The sequence below is a fragment of the Hippopotamus amphibius genome, chromosome 8 (genome assembly GCF_030028045.1).
Source record: "Hippopotamus amphibius kiboko isolate mHipAmp2 chromosome 8, mHipAmp2.hap2, whole genome shotgun sequence".
Lineage (NCBI taxonomy): Eukaryota > Metazoa > Chordata > Mammalia > Artiodactyla > Hippopotamidae > Hippopotamus > Hippopotamus amphibius.
The window spans coordinates 146,906,519-146,925,168 of NC_080193.1; the positions used below are offsets into that span (position 1 = coordinate 146,906,519).

At 47.9% G+C, this 18,650-nt stretch overlaps 1 protein-coding gene across 3 annotated transcripts in view; it reads left to right on the forward strand.

The window, feature by feature from the left end:
* SEPTIN2 (septin 2) overlaps positions 1–18,650 on the forward strand; it is a 29,948-nt gene that overhangs the window by 8,560 nt on the left and 2,738 nt on the right. For all 3 annotated transcript variants that reach the window (XM_057744130.1, XM_057744128.1, XM_057744129.1), the window contains exons 3-12: positions 1,264–1,384; positions 8,119–8,205; positions 8,981–9,104; positions 10,017–10,151; positions 10,323–10,440; positions 12,480–12,581; positions 12,964–13,109; positions 14,420–14,503; positions 15,337–15,394; positions 16,786–16,888. In XM_057744130.1, the coding sequence (XP_057600113.1) occupies positions 1,264–1,384; positions 8,119–8,205; positions 8,981–9,104; positions 10,017–10,151; positions 10,323–10,440; positions 12,480–12,581; positions 12,964–13,109; positions 14,420–14,503; positions 15,337–15,394; positions 16,786–16,887 (1,077 nt within the window). In that variant the 3' untranslated portion in view covers position 16,888. The remainder of the gene's footprint in view (positions 1–1,263; positions 1,385–8,118; positions 8,206–8,980; positions 9,105–10,016; positions 10,152–10,322; positions 10,441–12,479; positions 12,582–12,963; positions 13,110–14,419; positions 14,504–15,336; positions 15,395–16,785; positions 16,889–18,650) is intronic.

Below are 18,650 nucleotides of genomic sequence, written 5' to 3' on the forward strand. Positions count from 1 at the left end.
TTGGAGCGTTCTTCTTTCAGATTCAGTCTGTTTCTAAAAGCTTTGATGACGACTCATTTAGCCTCTGCAAGCGGTGCCTGGCCGGCCAGTCACATCATAGCTTTACAGTCACGATGGTCTTCATGGTGACGCTGATGGGGTCTCAGACTTGATAACTTGGCTGCGTCAGCCCTTGCAGATTAGCCCAGAGCCCTGAAAGGAATCGGTTCTAAAAGACCTACTGAGAAAAGCAGAACTTGTGGTTAAGGTTGCAAGGTTATTATTTCTCTTTGCCTTTTATTTTTAAGTCTTTGGGTGTCTGTTACTGTGATGCACAATCGTCACAGTAACTTTTGCTGTTTGTACAAGTATCAGTGTGGAACTTTGATAAGTGAACAAGAGAATAAAAATTAGCCATAGTTCCCTTATTCAGTTAGTGCTCCATTAACCGCTTGTAGCATTCTGCGCCTGTTCTCTACACCGGTGTGTACACACGTGAATATGTATTTACCAGAGGTAATCTTAAAGGAAATGCTATTCTAAATCTTACCTCTTACATCTAATAAATCTATCGCAGCATCTGTTTTGTTTCTTCCCATTTTGCATATGCCACAGCCTTGATTCCACAGTTTTATTGACTCTCCTCGAGTCAGAGGCCCATCTGTCAAGGAAAGTGGACGCCTCAGCTGCATCAGCTGTGTCCCGTTCTCACGCAGCCTCTTTCTCTTGGTCTGTGAAGCTGCATTCTCAGCATCCCACCCTGCGTGGCCTGCTTCGCCCTCGGGGGGTCGGTCCCACACAGCTAGGAACACAGCAAGAGTCGCGACCATTTCCTGGCTGCTTTTCACAAGTGCACCATGCCTGATACTGAAGTCTCTGCTGTTGGCAGCTGTTCTTTAGCTAAGTTTGTTGAATGAAACCACTGTCCGTTGTGGCCTTACTTGTAAGTTTGACTGATTTTCCTTTAACCCTACAGACAATTTTTCAAGTCAAGGTTTGAAATTGTACTAAGATGAATTAAACATGTATCTTTTCTGTATTGCTTGTTTAACAGAAATGTTATATTAGGTCAGCATGTAGGCATGAAATGATACTAGATTGGTTTTTCTTTTTAAAATGTTTTTAAGTGAATACCATCATTTTTCTGATAGCAGTGACTTTTTGGAACTATTGATTTATGTGTACACTTTTTTGATTTGTGAGAACTAATGATATCTATATTTGTCACAGGTTTAATACTATCTTAAAAGCAACCAATAAGGTATTTGTTTATTCTTTTTTTAGCAACAACCAGCTCAGTTTATAAATCCAGAAACCCCTGGCTATGTTGGATTTGCAAATCTTCCCAATCAAGTTCATCGAAAATCAGTGAAAAAAGGTTTTGAATTCACACTAATGGTGGTCGGTAAGAAATTAACTTGTATCCTCAAGTTATTAAATATGTGGGTATCTCCCTTTCCCAGCCTGTGGAGTGTGATAGCATGGCCTATAATGTCACAGGGAAGATTCCTTTGTTGACAGGATCCAATAACTTGGGAATTTGAAGAAAAAAAAAATCTTCAGAAAATTCGGCTGAAGTGCATAATTATAATTTTCCTGTCATTTCCTCGTTTGTATGTAGTGCACGTGTTTGCGCGTATCACAGCTGGCCCCCCATCCTTCCACCCAGTGTCCATGCCGCTTTCTAGCCCCTCCCACTCTGAGCAGGGCTTCCTCGTGTAGCCAGTAGGACGGTGCGGAGATGAAGGTGTGTGTCCCGGGGACTGGGTCATGACGTTGTGGCCTGCATCTTGTGTTCTCTTGAACCAGTCTCTCTGGGGGACACGCAGCACCTCGTAGAGAAGTCCCACAGGGCAAGGCACTGAGACCTGCCATAGCCATGTAAGTGACCCATCTCAGAAATGTCCTCCGGCCGCCGTTAAGCCTGCTGGTGATCACCATCCTGGCTGACATCGCTGTTACCACAGAGGGACCCTCAAGCCAGAACCGTCCACCTTAGACACTCCCAAACTCCTGACCCAAAGAGTCCATGAGATGATAAATGTTTGTTGTTGGTTTAGGCTTCTGAATTTTACAGTAACTGTTACACTTTAAAGATAACCTATATTTATATTTAACTAGAAGCGTGTTTATGTAATACTCATAAAAATGACTGTTCAACTTTTTGTGGTGGATGTATTTCAGACAAGGAACAATCCTTATTACACATGTATTTTAAAATGAGTACTTTAAGTCCTTTGAAATTGAGTGGTTACCTGAAATTTCTTTCTGTTGTATCAGATATAGTTTATTATGGATTATAGCATACATGTTGTTTCAGCATGTCCATAACAAACTTAACTGATGAACTGTTAGTTCTGTTCCCCATATCACATTTTATTTCATTCTCGGTAATTGCAAAATTCTCCCCAAATGCTGAGGTCACCAGTGGAAAAGCTGGATGGGTGGTCATGCATGAGTGGGACAAGTGATTGTTTCCTGGGATAACAATTCACAAAGCTGAAGTGAAGCAGCTGTGGTACCCCAGGCCCAGAGAGGCGAATGGTGACATGTTTCAGGAGCACATGCAGGTTCCTGGTAGAAGAGAGAAATGCAGCCGTCTGTCACACGGCTACTTCATTAGAGCATTCAATCCAGACAGTTACTTCTACTCCTGGCCCTCATAGGATAACGCAGGGTTGACAAACTCTTTCTGTAAAGGGTCAGATAGTAAATATTTCAGGCTTTATGAGCCTTAGAGCTTTTGGTGCAGCTGTTCAGCTCCAACTCTTGTCATTGGAAACAGCCATAGACGACACATGAGGAAACAGGCCCAGCTGTCCAGGGAAGCTCTGTTTTGTTCACAATGTAGGGGGCTGGATTTGCCGGAGCACCGCAGTTTGCCGAACCCTGAAATGACTGTACCAGACTAGTCCTCCTAGTGTGAATGAGCAGAAGGCTGGGCAAGTTATATGAAACAGCCCTTTTAGGACATTGAACAGGCAAGGCAGGACTTTGATCCTTGGGAGAAGGGAAAAAATGAGATAAACTGTAAAGGTATTCCAGCTTTCTGCCATTCACCTGCCATTTCCCCAGGGAGGAGTAAATCTAGCAGAGCACAGTTAGTCTTGGCTGAAGAGTGAGACCACAGTTCAGGGAAGCTGAGGTAGCAGGCAGAGTTCCAGAGGAGAGCACGGACTCCACACATCTGCGGGGGTTTCCTTTGGCACCATGGCTGAACAGTAACCTGCATGTGGGGAGGGAGCCTCTGTGAAGCCAGCCACAATAGAACCACCAGGAAGGAGACTGCATGGAGTTGGACGGCTGGAAGGGGGTCAAGGGGACGTTGGAATTCCAGCCAGCCAGGGGAGAAATCTTCCTGAACATCCATGACATTCAGGAAAGTCCTTGCTCAGGAATAGGGTTAAACTCACATATAGGCTGTTCTAAACCCTCCCTGACAAAGCTTATAAATGAACCTTGAAAGGATCAAGCTTGGACTTCCCTGGTGGCACAGTGGTTAAGAATCCGCCTGCCAGTGCAAGGGACACAGGTTCGATCTCTGGTCCAGGAAGATCCCACATGCTGCAGAGCAACTAAGTCTGTGCACCATAACTACTGAGCCTGCGCTCTAGAGCCCACGAGCCACAACTACTGAGCCCATGCACTGCAATTACCAAAGCCCGAGCGCCTAGAGCCTGTGCTCCACAACAAGAGAAGCCACCACAGTGAGAAGCCCGTGCACCACAAGGAAGAGTATCCCCTGCTCCCTGCAACTAGAGAAAGCCCGTGCACAGCAACAAAGACCCAATGTGGCCAATAAATAAATGCATGTTTTTTCAAAAAAAGAGGATCAAGCTTATTTACAAATGAATGATCTACTTGCTTGTGTGTTATTGTGAGGTTGTGGAAGGAGGGCTGTCTGTGGAGGGGTGGACAGTTGGGACACTGGAGCTGAGTGCCTGGGGCTTGTAATATGTCAGCTGGTAGCTGCAGTGTGTGCCTTGGGAGTGTTCCTTTGTGGCTTGATTCTGCTGGGTGGACTGGTTTCTCACCAGTGAAATCACACACAAGTAAATGCAAAATTTGTATTATGCTGAAATTGTTCTCTGATATATAAGTTGTGTTAGAACAAGTTGTCTGTTTCAAAGCATGTGTCATAGCAAGACTGACTGTACATTCTAAACAAGTGGGGTTGATCTCAGGAATGTGTGGTTTAACGTTGGAAATCAATCACTTTGGTTCTCGGGGAAGTACGTATAGTTAGCATTACTCTTACTCATGAAAAACTGAGAGAAAGAAGTAAAATCTCCTTAATTGCAAATGACATGATTTGTGTATGTTAAAATCATAAGAAAACTACAGAGCTACTAGACTGAATAAGTAAAGTTTAACAGTACTGGAGGTTCTGGTTAGTATACAGAAATCAATTTTATTTCTACGTATTACCAACAAGTAATTTAAAAATGAACTTAGAAATATAATATCAAAAGCAATTACAATAATAAAATCCTTTTAGAAGACAGTACCATTTACAGTAATATAAAAGGTGCCTACTGCCTAGGGATAATTTAACAAAATGTGTGCCAGACCTACACTGAAAACTTCAAAACACTGGTGAGAGAAACCAAAGAAAAGCAGGCGGAGTTGTGAGAACTCACCCACTCCTGGAGTGGGGCTCTCCAGATGTCCTCCCTCCCCAAATTGACCCATAGAGTCTGTTAAATTCCTGTCAAGATCACAGCAGACTTTTGAAAAACAGGAATTCACAATCTGATTCTAAAGTGTACATGTACATGCAGAGGGCCTAGAGTATGACAGAAGAATCTGATTTCCAGCAGAGTCCTCAGCAGTGTTTAAGGCAGACATAGAGATCAACTGAATACAAGAACAGCCCAGATCACATATATATGGTCAGCTGATTTCTGACAGAAATGCAAAGGTAACTCCGCTTGGGAGAAGGTTAGTCTTTCTACAGCTAGTGCTGTCACAACTGCTTAATTGTTTGGAAAAAATGAACTCCAACCCCTCCTTCACACTGAACATCAACAGTTAACTCAAAATGGATTGTTGACCTAATTGGAAAGCTATAAAAAGTGTATGAGAAAATTGCTTTAAAAATGTTTATGACTTGGGAGTACACAGATTGCTTAGGACATGAAGAACGCGAAGCACCAGAGAAGAGAATACACTGTGCTTCACTCAAGGTTTACTTTCTTCAAAAGGCACCAGTGAGACAGTACTCGTATCGTAGCATATGTGACCCAGGACTTATATCTTGAATATAAAAACTTACACCGGTTCAGTAAGAACACCCATGACCCAATTACAAAAAGGGTCAAAAGATTGGAACAGACGTTTCACAGGAGATGAACAGAAGGGTGGTAAACACGCGATGGTGTCCTCCTCTTTAGTCATCAGAGAAACTCACACTAAGACCACAACTGGCCAGCCCTGCACCCCTGTCAGACTGGCCGAAGCGCTGGAGGCCGGCAGGGCACGTGTTAGCAGTGGAGCCGCAGAACTTGCCTCCTTGCTGGTGAGGAGGCAGCGTGTGGACTTCCTTACCAGTGCACGCGCACCCTGGGACTCAGCAGCTCCCTCCTAGGTATTTACCCGAGAGGAGGGATGGCATGGCGCAGCCTGTGTGAGTGCTCCACGCCGCTTCTCTGGACGTAGCGCAGGTGTCTGTCTAGCAGCAAGTTGTGTTGTGTCCACACGGCAGAGCACTGCAGAGGAGAGGGCTGCCGTCGGGGGCAGCAGCACCAACCAAGCTCAGAAGCTGACCATGCTGAGCGCGGGCAGCCAGGCTCCGCGGAGAGGGCGTGCTCTTTGCTCTGTGTTACAGCATTTGAATGGTGAAGGATTTACACTGGTCCATCCCTCCTTAGGCGTGTCGTTTCTCCCATCTAAAGGAACCTATTTGGGGGCTTCCCTGGTGGCGCAGTGGTTAAGAATCTGCCTGCCAATGCTGGGCACACGGGTTCGAGCCCTGGTCTGGGAAGATCCCATGTGACTTGGAGCCCCTGAGCCCATGAGTCACAACGACTGAGCCCATGTGCCACAACTACCGAAGCCCATGCACCTGGAGCCCATGCTCTGCAACAAGAGAAGCCACCACAATGAGAAGCCCTTGCACTGCAACAAAGAGTAGCCCCGCCTCTCCACAACTAGAGAACGCCTGCACACAGCAACGAAGACTCAATGCAGTCAATAAATTACTTAATTTTTTTAAAAAAGGAACCTATTTGGGAAACTCCCAGTCAGGATAGAGATGTTAGTGGAAGAAAGTATTAGAACAGAGCAAAGGTTGGTGTGCTCAGAAATTCAACCCAAGGGTGGCATCGTGTTCTGAGTTAGTAAGTAGATTATTTGTACATTACCCAAAAGGTAGTCCAAGTAAAATAATCGCTTATATCCTTAAGGTTTAGGTTCATAATTTAGAATCCACTCAGACGCCTTTGCTCAGCTGTCTTTCAGGCCTCCATCCATGTTCAGCTGTGTTGTTCACAGCTCTCACCACTCAGTCAGTGGCGGAGGGGCTTTGTCTGCCTGTCTTTCATCTTCCCCTGCTGGAACGCAAAGCTCCATGGGAGCGGGGGCTCACCGTCCTGTTTTTTGTCATGTCTTCACACCTGCACCTGTGCCAGGCACTCGGAGAGGACAGGTAGAGTCCCCTGCAAGTGCAGTGAGTGTGTTAAAGAGTGTTGCTGGACACTGTATTGAAAGGATAACTTGCCAGGATAGTGTGTATTTAGTCATATTCTATCCTTTTATATTTGGACATGTTCAATGTGTGATTCTAGTTTTGTGCTTTTAATGTGGCTTTTCATCTATGAAAATTGCAGTCTACTTAAAATGCAGTCCTAATTGTATATGTTTACAAATTTCAGATTGTCTTTTGTTCTTGTTTTTCCTAGAGATAGTTTTTATTTTTTTATTTTTTTAATTTATTTTTATTTATTTATTTATCGGCTATGTTGGGTCTTCGTTTCTGTGCGGGCTTTCTCTAGTTGCGGTGAGCGGGGGTTACTCTTTGTTGCGGAACGCAGGCATCTCATCGCAGTGGCTTCTCTTGTGGAGGTTGGGCTCTGGGCACGCGGGCTTCAGTAGTTGTGGCGCACGGGCTTAGTTGCTCCGCGGCTCGTGGGACCTTCCCAGACCAGGGATTGAACCTGTGTCCCCTGCATTGGCAGGTGGATTCTTAACCACTGTGCCACCAGGGAAGTCCCCAGAGGTAATTTTTTAGTCATATGTGTGCTCCTTCCACAGGCTGTGCAGGACTTAGTGGCGGGGGGTGGAGGGGTTGTCACACCGAGGTGCCCAAGGGACCGTCGGACCAATACGTGCAGCCTTAGGTGATGACCTCCAGTAAAATGTTGCAAACTGTTCATGCTTCCTTGGAATGTAAATTTTAATTTTTCATATTTTGCATCTTTGAAGTTAAACTTTAAATATTCAGAATATGTTGTACACATTTAACTCATTAAATGCTTGAGTGGATAGATGCTGCTTGAATTGGTCGCATTTCACTCAGCAAAGTGAGCAGGAAGTTGCCTGGTACACGGTGGCTGCCAGTGGCGGGATGTGGGGCTGTGAGTGAAGCAGGAAGAGGGCAGGGGGTCTGCTGCCGCCTCGTTGGCAGAGGGGAGGTGGCAGACTGGTCGTGTACCGGGGAGTCCTGGGTGCCCCTCTGGCTCCAGCGCCTGATCCCGCAGTTTGGGAGGCCGGGTGCTGTTGACATGTGTGTTTAGTTCTCTGAATGAGAATGAGTTGAAAGGTTGGCAGAGCCCATGCCTGAGAAGCTACTGTGCATTCTGTTTCTCAAATAATAAAAAAGCCCTCCTCAAGTCCACTCCACATACTTGGGAAGAGGTCAGATTGTGTCTGTGATCTTAAAGATTCTGGAGCCTCACAGACCTGGACTCCCGTCGAAGCCTTGCTCTGGGCAGCACTCTAATCACGCCGGCTGCTGACCTTGGAGCTGTGTTCCCCCACCAGCACGACCGGGAGGGCGGGGCCCAATTCAGAGTCCTGGCGTGGGGGCAGGGGAGGGTGTGTGTGAGGCCCCAGTCTGGGGCCAGCCTCCCGTAAGCGCCCGACAGACGTGACTACGTCACACGCGTGATGTCATAACATCACTTTCCTTCTCATTTCAAGGCGAATCGGGTCTTGGAAAATCAACTCTCATCAACAGCCTCTTCCTGACGGATCTCTACCCAGAAAGAGTCATACCTGGAGCTGCAGGTACAGAAGCTCCCACACTGTGGTCATGGAGCGCTACCGAAACCGCTGCAGGGTGCATCGTTAGTACATTGTGCCTTAGCTTTGTGTTGTGTGTGGTTTGGTTTGGCTGCAGACACAGGGAGACCCTCCGTCAGGTGGGGAAAGGTGAGCTGCGCCTGGCGCCCCTGGAGCTCGATGATACACTCTGACGTGTGCCGTGCTCCATCTCCTCCAGGCTCGTTTTCTTTGTCTACAAAGTGTCATAGTTCCTGCCTGTGTTATATGTTTGATGGGAAGATCAAGTGAACACATTCTCTCTTGAAAAAACCAGCATCCATAGAAGATTTCTGACCGTAGGTGTCATCTGACCTCTTCACCTAGGGTGTGAGCATCCCGCACTGGACACTAGGGTTCGCGAGGCTGTTGAGTGAGTGGATTGTGCGTACGGCAGTCTGAGACTTGAGCCACCACAACAGGACTGCAGCCCTTGGACAGTTACTAAATGAATTCACTAATTGTTCTTTTTGTCCCAGGAACAGAAATGATAACTTTCAACATTGGCATTTTTTACCTCCCACGCAGCCCTTTAATCTTAGCTGCCCTGTTTCCCTTGCTGACCCTGAGGTCATTTTTACACAATCCTCATGTTACCTTCTGAGAACTGCCCTTAGAGAGAGATAGTGAGCTTCGGAGTCATTTGTTTAATATGAAGAAAGTAACGAATAGGTAATTTCTCATTTTTGCAAACTGGCTCAATCTTAAGTACGTTCTCTTATTAAGTTTGCTTCTTTTGTAGAGAAAATTGAAAGAACTGTCCAAATTGAGGCTTCAACTGTTGAGATTGAAGAGCGAGGGGTCAAGCTGCGGCTGACCGTGGTGGACACGCCAGGCTACGGGGACGCCATCAACTGCAGGGACTGGTGGGTGCCCAGAGCCCCACCGGGGACGAGGCTGTGCGCCTGCTTACGTTGTGTCGTGTGTTTCAGCCTGTGGGGTTGTTAGTGAGTGATTGCTGGGTTTGGGGTAGCTGTGTGTCATCAAACGTTGAAACAATCTAAATCATTTTAATTATGGCGTTTTAAGTGAGGAATTTCATAGGGAATGAGTATTTTTTTCACTCACAGCATTTTAGTGAGATCTGATATCACAAAGCCAACCGTATAGCAAACGCTAGCATAAATAAAGCACCTTGATTTAGACTGTGGCCTGTGGACAAGATGTTGTAGTACAGTCTTCCTTCTTTCCACGTGCAAGAAAATGAAATCTCTTTAAGAGGCTCGCTCAAGACCTAGTGTCAGTATTCGGCTGCTTGTTGACAATACTTGCACAAGTAGAAAAATCAAGAAGTAGAATGTCAGAGCAGCCTGTCTCCTGTGCCTTGCAGAGAATACAAACTCTCCTGGTTCTAATCCCTGTAAATAGAAAGCGTCGACTTTCTAGCACTAAGGAGCAGAAGGAAGGCAGGAGGAAGGGGCTTGCTTTCTCCGTCACCGGGGCTGTCCCCCTCCCTCCCTGCCGCAGGCGTCACCGCAGCCCGTGTTCTTGATGCCTGTTCTGCTCCCACTCCACCCGACCTTCCGTCTTCCGTCACTCAGCCCCGCCCCCGTGTAACCTAGTCCATCCCAGCTTTGCACCTTCAGTGCTTGGAGGAAATGATTCTTGGCACAGTTTCCCAAAGTCTCCGTCTTGCCAAACCTAGGCGTCGGTTTTCTCTTGCCATCTCACAGGTGAATGATTAAATCATACCTGCCAGAGAGAACAACGCGTTGTCTTTGAAGTTAGGGAGTGCTGCTCTGGTATCCCATGGTTACTGGTATTTGTGTTGCTCCCAGCTTTAAGACAATCATCTCCTACATCGATGAGCAGTTTGAACGGTACCTGCATGATGAGAGTGGTTTGAACAGACGGCACATCATAGATAACAGGGTGCACTGCTGCTTTTACTTTATTTCTCCCTTCGGACACGGGTAAGTAAGCGTTTACCATGGAAACCTGGTGTGTAGATTAAGATTTCTTCTTTACTGTGTGGGTTTCCAACTTTCCTCCAAACTGCGTATTTTATTATAAGAATTGAGATCGTTCTGAGAGAAAAAACGTCAGTGTGATCTCCTTGTTCTTCCCCTAAACATGACTTTTAGACTGAAGCCCTTGGATGTTGCGTTTATGAAGGCGATACACAACAAGGTGAATATCGTGCCTGTCATTGCGAAAGCCGACACGCTCACGCTGAAGGAGCGGGAGCGCCTGAAGAAAAGGGTGAGTGTTGGGCTCACCGGGACAGCCAGCTGGAGCCAGGGCCGTGGGGGTTGGGGTGGGGTGGGGGGTGGTTCAGACAGTCCCTGGCTGGCACGCAGCGGGCCTCACCGGTGTTTGTGCAGTCAACATCAGTGTGCATCTGCCGTCTCACAATTGTGTAAGTCAGACGAGTTCTTAGAAAGGAAATTGAAGAGGGCTGCGTTTCCCTCAAAACAGGCTTGTAACCATTTGTGTCCCCAAAGCAGTATGTGAGCCTCCCTCCTGAGCAGCTCTGGGTTGCGACCGTCGCTTCTGAGAAAGGCGAGAGGGTGTCTTGCTTCAGTTTGCTTTTGCCCGGTTGCTGGTCTGAGTGTCTGTCATGGTGCTTGAAGCCTGTTGGTGTGTCCTCTTGGATTTTAGAGCCTGGCTGCTTTTTATTGCATTTTTATTGACTTATAGATACTCTTACACTTTTAGAAATTGCCTATCATGTTGCAAATGATTTCACCTGGTTTGACTTTTGTGTTGTTTCATGTTTCTCTAGATGTCTCCTGCCATAAGCAGAGTGTTAAAGTTATATGTACTCTTGTTTGTCAGCCTTTTGCTTTGTTGTCTCGCGTGCCTGCCAGTTTTTTAGGAAATGTTCAGGCCCTTGGAAGAGCCCCTGAAAGCTTAGGCGTTTTTATATTTTAGCAATTTGCACTTCAGGGAACTGCCCCTTTTACAGGCTGTTACATTAAATTTCAAACAGGTAGGGGAGCAGCTGTTAAAGTTGAATGCTTTATACTCATCTCTGATCCTGTGTCCAGAGTTCTTAGGGCTCGATTTCAAAGTCTGAAATGAATTGAAATCTTGGGCCTTTTCAGTCCCTCTCTTTATCTGGTTTCTTCCCTGTGCCTGTCAGTGTGCTCCTCCTCCCTGGTCTGAAGACCCTCTGTCCCTAGACCTCTGTCCACCTCTCCCTGTCTCTGAAAACGGTCCCATAGTTCTCCCGCTCACTCAGACTGAGAACTGTGTGGTTACTTGTGACTCGTCTCTTTCCTGCTCCTGAGTGGGGAGAGGGCAGGGCAGGTGCAGGTCACTGCTCAGCTTCTCCGTCTCATTGAGGAGCGAGCAGTTCTCAGCAGACTGCGGTCAGCTTGCAAGGGAAGGGGGAAGATGGTGCAGGGAGGAGGGCCTTTTCTTAAATCCTAACTTAGTGTGGACGGTGGGTTCGTCCAAGATTCTTGACCACGCAAGGCCCTTTAGATCGCATGAAGGAGGAGAAGATTCGGGAGCAGGTTTGCAGTAGGGGTGCTTCCTGCTGACTTGGCTTGTGTGCTTCTCTTGAAGGCCCAGGTTCTGGCATGAGAGTGCACAGCGCTCCAGCCTGCCTGGTAGCTGACAGAGTACCCAGAGTGCAGCGGGGTTTGGGGGCTGGGTTTTCAGTAGACTGACAGGTGAATGACTGCTTACTTTGACTCCAGCCCAGTTTCTCTTTCTCCCTAGGCTGCTCGGCTGCTCGGCTGGTAGTTCACACTGTGAGGTTACACTGCTGACCACTTTTTTCCTACTGAATAAAATCCAGACCCCTGGATGCCTCAGCGGGCACTCAGGGAACTGTCCCCTTGCCAGCCCCTGCCGTTCTTTGTCTCGTCCAACTGGATGCTTGCCTTCCAAGCACTTCTTGTTATTCCCAAGACACAGCCCTTGAGTCCTCCTCTCCACGCCATTGAGGCGAGTTTTCCCTCTGGGTGCATCTCCCTTCTCTACCTTAGGACTCCTTCCTGAGGCTGGTTTTGGTGTCGTTTCCCTTTATCTGCTGTTCCAGGACTGTTGTTGGTCTGATGCTGTGCGCTTGAAGGTGGTGGTGCAGGACTGTGGGTATCCTGGCCAGAGGATCCCTCAGAGTGCAGGCATGGTACCTTCTGAGCAGTCTGTAAAGTTGTTTGAAAATGATTTTAATCAACATGATTATGGACCTTGGGGTGATTCTGACATATCTCTAATGTGATGCGTTAGCCTTGACTGAAGTAGTACACGGCTTGCTACAGTTGCTCCTGGTTTGGTCATTCTTTCAGATTCTGGATGAAATTGAAGAGCATAACATCAAAATCTATCACTTACCTGATGCAGAGTCAGATGAGGATGAAGACTTTAAGGAGCAGACTCGGCTCCTCAAGGTAGGGGCTTCACCACTGCTGTTGCCCGAACTCGGTGCATTTAAAGGGGAAAGAGTTGGCAACATGCTGACTCCTAGGAGGCTTGGCCTCTGAGGGTGCCCAGGTCACCTTGGTCACAGTCGTATTCTTCCTTTACGTGTATTTGGGCATAGCTGTCCGGAGGCTTAGACATCTCACTGCAGGCTTCGTTGGTTTGCATACAGTCTGTCCCGTGTGGAGAACAGCCGCCACTTGCGAGTAAAATGGGTGCCGTTGGTATCCCAAGCGAGCCTTGCACTTGGCAGTGGTGTGCTCGCCCTGTGCGGGCGCTCCTGTGTCTGTAGTGAAACTTGAGTTCGTGTGAGGAGCCAGTCTCCAGTCTACCCTGTGTGTCTCCTTCCAGGCCAGTATCCCGTTCTCTGTGGTGGGATCCAATCAGCTGATCGAAGCCAAAGGCAAGAAGGTGAGAGGCCGCCTCTACCCATGGGGCGTCGTGGAGGTGGAGAACCCAGAGCACAACGACTTCCTGAAGCTGAGGACGATGCTCATGTAAGGCGCGTGGTCCCGGTGGCAGTGCCCGGCGTGGATGGCGGAGCTTGCGAGTGGGGGGGTGCGCGTGGCCTCCAGGCCACGCTGGCGCCATTGTGCTCGTGTGGGCGGGGTTGTCCCAGCTTGGTGCAGAAAGCCCTCCCCTCTCTGGAGCCTGTAACGTAATACATTCTCCTTCCTAATCTCAAAGATCTCTTTTGATGCTAAAAGTGGCTGCACCAGACATGGGACACTTCTTGCTCTGGTGAGGAGACGGTCAGATTCGCCGCTGGGGCCGTGAGAACCTTCTCCAGCCCTCACTGAAATGTGTTAGCGCTGCCCGTCAGCCTCAGACTCTCGCACAAGGTGGCCCCAGTTAGCCTTGCGGTTTTCCAGTTGGTTCTTAGTAGCTGGAACAGACCTGACTACAAAAAACAGTTTTTTCCTCTAAAAATAAGTTGTACATTTAGTAACAAACATGCATTGCTGTTGCTCTTGAATAAAGAGGCGAAAAGAAAGAGTGTTGCTAAAATATAACGCCTCTTTCATCAGAATTCTGAATGCGGAGAATGGCTGGTCTGTGCCCATTTTGGAAAACTGAAAATTGCTGGACAGGCCACATAGGCTCACTTGGTGTAGGGACTTTGGTGAATTAAGCACTAAAAATACTGTTCAAGTTAGCATTCGAATTACATCAGATGTAATTTCAAGTGTAAAAGTGCACCCAGCCCCTCCAGGGACAGGCAGGCCTTTGGCTGTCGTGATCCTGTCTCAGAGCTGAGTGCTTTAGTATCTGAAAAAGCTGAGCCAAAACTAGGAATGTCTTCTGAGATTATTAGAAGATGCAGAATGCTGTTTCTGTCTCATCCAGAAGATGAGTACTGCGACGCGTGGTTTTCTCCACAGGTGACGCTGATCGGCTTTTTCTGATATAAATGTTAACCTTGAGGCATCACAGGTGTTTGAATTGCATGTTTTCCATAAGTTCTTTTAGAAAACTGTGCTGTTCCACGCATTGTTTACCTAAACAGTCTCCTAAAACCTCGGTGCCTCTGCCTCTGTCCCCTGGTGGTGCTCTCGTGCGGAGGGAGGTTCAGTGCTCGTGGCGGAGGCCTTTCGGCCCAGCCGGGCGTGTCTGTGTTGTTTATCATGGTAGCAAAGAGATATGCCTCTGCAGACATTTCCACACTCCCTTCTCCCAAAGTTCCAGCAGCTCTGTGTACCACTTACCGAGTAACCTGGGGTCTTAGTGCCTGTGTGTGCTGTGTGTCCTTGGTTGGGCGTTTTTTCCATGCGAGTGGCACAGCCTGGTGTGTCCTTGTCTCTTTCAGCACTCACATGCAGGACCTCCAGGAGGTGACCCAGGACCTTCACTACGAGAACTTCCGATCCGAGAGGCTCAAAAGAGGCGGCAGGTGGTTGCCCCGCGTCGTCCTGTCCCCTCCTCTGTGTCCAGCTCAGCCTTGACCGCTGAGCATCTACCCATTTGGTTTCCTACTCAGAAGCCGTTGCCGGATACTTGTTGCTAATTTAGTCAGATCGTGGGCTAGGGGTTTGTTTTTGTTTGGGCGGCTTTGTGGTGGTGGTGGTGGTTTTGCCTGTTAAAAGGTGTCTTTAACCACTGCCTATCAGAACAGCTCTAAGCGGAAAGGCCAGAGACATATGTTGGGTTGTTTTTCAACACAAGGTCCTTCATACATACGTATGAGGTGCACTTTAGAGTCTGCTTTATGGTGTTATTAATTTGGGGACCAGATGTGAAGAAAGGATTTAGAGGCAGCAAGAACATCCCAGTCTGAGGAAGACAGCCAGGTTGTGGCACCAAGGTAGCTGGTCCATGCAGAGCTGCGTCCTCACGGGCTCAGAGGGCCTCTTGCACCGGCTTCTCCGCTTGGACACATCTTGTTCCTTTTTTTAAGAGTGATGCTTGTTGTCTATGCTCATACCTTACCTTTGAAGAGTATTCGTCAGATAATAGCTGCTGTTTTTTGAGTAAAGTTGAAAGTGTCACACTCTCCCTCCTCAGTTTAGAGTAAGAAAGATGTCTTGAATTTTCCAGTTCGTATTCTATTTTTCATCATTTCCTTTTCTTATTCATGCCGTTAATCAGAAAAATGATAGATTTATGTAATTTTCAATAGATATATTTCTCAGAAATGTAAAGTGAAGTTTTACTTTGGGTGTCTGTCATCAGAAACGACCAACTATATTTGTCGTAATATTATAATTTTTATTTCTTTCAACTCAGAAAAGTGGAAAATGAGGACATGAATAAAGACCAGATCTTGCTGGAAAAGGAAGCTGAGGTAAGTAGAAAAGTAGTTTTTCTGTTTTAGAGTCTAAAACTGTGTTTAGTTTATATCTAAAAATATTATTTATAGTTTAGTTTTCTTTCCTGGTTTTTTTGAGAAGAAACATATTACATATAACTAATCTGTTTTTTATGTATATATATATATATATATCTCCTTACATGATAATATGCATATATATACATAAGTATGTATATTGGTTTACATATATTATCTCATTTAATCTCCAACAGCAATTTAGTGGAAACAGTTGGAAATAGAATTTAGTAACATGACTGTTTTTTCTAAAGTATTTAAAAATCATCAGTTTTCCTATACATGGACAATGAGAGTATAATGAAAGAAGCTGTCATTCACCATCATTACAAACTTAAGAATATGTAGGACTTATATGGGGGAAGAAACTAGAAACCGCTGTACTGAAAACTGCTTTCAGAATTTGAATAGACACAGAGCTTTTTAGGTAGGATGTTCTGACTGAGGCTCCCAGTTCTCTCTGAATGTAACCTGATTGCAGCAGTGTGTTTGCTGAGTTCTTCCTTTTAGAAAGGATTTGGTGAAATCATTCCATTTGTTTTGAAGACTAAGCATGGCAAACACAGGAAGCTCTGTGAAGAGCAGACGAACGAGAAGAGGCCTGCTTTACTTACTGGTTACGAAAGTGTCAAACAGTGGTCTTCCAGAGTTTGGTGCAGGCAGGATAGGCTGATTAAATGCAGGTGTGGAAATCAGTGAGCAGTATGGACATATGCTCTGAGGTAAAGGTGGCACTGAGACCTGTTAAAGTCGTGGAATCCGGGCATGTTCAGTAAATAATAAGAAAACGGGCCAGCCTTTTGGAAACAAAAATAAAACACTTCTTTGGCCAAATTAACGTACTGTGGATCAGAAACATAACCACAAAAGTTACCTAAGAAAACCGAGGTAAATCTCTCACAACACTTGCCTGGGAGCCTCTCTAAACCCGTAGACACCACAGTGGTGGAACGTGAGGAGGACGCAGGAGGGCGAACAGTCACCATTTTGAGCTCCAGGGCCTCGTGGCCGCCAGAGAAGCTGGGCCTGTCCCTCCCCTTCACTGCGCATGCCCCGCTGGGTAGTGGCGGCACTCTCCCGCCTCTTTAGGTCAGAAACTCGCTCACGTAGTCTTTCTTGTTGCTTCTGTTTTCTTGATAATTTTTATTTTTTATTGGAATTGCCTATTCTTATCGTTTGCTTGGTTTTCTACTAGTTGGTCTGTGGGTCCTTCTACTGGTTTGCATGTTAACTCGTGGTCATGTGTTGGGAGCGCACAGAGGCGGTACTAGCCATCGCAGGACAGCTGTGAAGCCTGCTCGGGGACCGCAGACCCCGGGCACCAGCTCAAGTGTGTCTCGTGTCTGCAGCTCCGCCGCATGCAGGAGATGATCGCCCGGATGCAGGCGCAGATGCAGCTGCAGATGCAGGGCGGGGACGGCGACGTGGCGGCCCACGGGCACCACGTGTGAGGTAACGGCCAAGCCTGGCGCGCAGGCGCGTGGCACTGGAGGAGAAAGGGTTGCTCCTGACAGACGGAAGCTTTTCCGCTCCTCCTGTCTGGAAACAGGGCTTCGTGTTTTCCAAGCTTGTGCATGTGATTAACAGTTCTGACGGGAAAACTGAGTTTTTCCTTCCTACGCAGGGGAAAACGCCATGCTTCCCTGCTGTGTGCTTCTCCTTCTACACAGAACCCCTCCCTCCTGGTCACCAAATGTGTGGAGGTTTCCCCACACCAAGCAGTTCTCCCCAACACCCGCTGGGGGTCCTGCAGTCTCAGTTCTGACACCATCTACCTGGAGAGCCTGTCAGATCCCACAGGCTGAGGGCTCAGTCCCACGAGTCTGCCGCCACTTCAGATGCCAGTCGCAAGTGGAGGTTGTGACCCGTGCTCTGACGGACTGGCTAGAGGTTAGAGGTTCCCCCTCCCAACCCCCCCCACGGGTTCAGGAATTGGCTGCACGTGGTAGATCCTGTTTGTGGAAGGATATGACGAAGAGCCCAGGTGGAGAGGCCTGAGGGGCGACGGGTGTCTGAGAGTCCCCAGCGCAGGAGCTTCGGTCCCCGAAGAGTTTGGGGACATCACCCTCCCGGTGTGGATGGAGTCACCACCCCAGAAGCGCCCCAGACACCCCCGTGCGAGATTCTGTGGAGGCCTTCTCACAGGGGCGTGGTCAGTCATTAACCTGCCACTTCCTGCTCCTCTGCCCTTCCTGGAGGATGTGGGACAGGGCTGAAAAGGACGAGTTTCTCATCGCGGCTTGGTCTTTGTGACCAACCCCGGGCTTCCCTTATTAGAACAGAACGAGGGAAAGTCCCTGGGTTGCAGGAGCCCTGTGTCAGGAACAGAGGTCAGGGACCAAGTATCAGAACAAGAGGTCCACCTGGTGCTCTGATCATTTAGGAAATTAAAGGGTTTTAGGGCCTCTGTGTCAGGGACTGGGGGCAGAGACTAAGATGTGGTTTTTATTCTCACAACAATAGGAGAAAAATTGTATACTAAAGTAGCTTTTTATTGGTCATACAATTTGAAATTTACTGAAGCTGAAAACATCTCTCCAAAGGGAATTTTAAAGTGTTACGGGAACAGCTTAGGTCAGCGGAAAGCAGAGATGGGGTGGAGGGAGAGTTATGCCAGGCGGGTCGGGGTTCCCTTGATGAGACCGCTGACCTCGCTCCTCACCCCAGCTCTGCTCCGACCCGTGGGGATCAGGGGGCCACGTGGCTGTCTGGCCGGGCGTATGCTGGCCTCCTCGCTCGAAGGGAGACTGCAGACACCAGGGACCCAGGACTGGGAAAAGGCAAATGTCTGCTCCCCTGTACCCCTGGTCGGGGGACACTCAGAGCTGTCTAGGTGGCTGCTGCCACCACCCCAAGAGGAAGGAGGGAGAGGTAAAGTCAGATGAAGACCAGAGGAGAAAGAGCTACCTGGGCCTGGGGTGGACTCAAGCCTGCTCCACGGAAGAGCTGACTGGGGCTGGTGAGAGACAGTGTTCAACCTGGCACGGAGCCGGGAGGAGCTGGGAACGGGTGGAGAGTCTCCCCTGCACGTTAGCTGTTCATAGGGGCCTGAATGTGTCGATGAAATCACTCGGGGTGATGTGAGGCTGTGAGCCGCCGCTGAGCGAGCTGGCACATTGCAGGGCCATGGAGATGGTAGGCAGGGGCCCTGAGGTCGGGCACCTGTCAGAAATCCCTCCAGGACTCATGGACAGGTGATGAGGAAGGGGGCGGG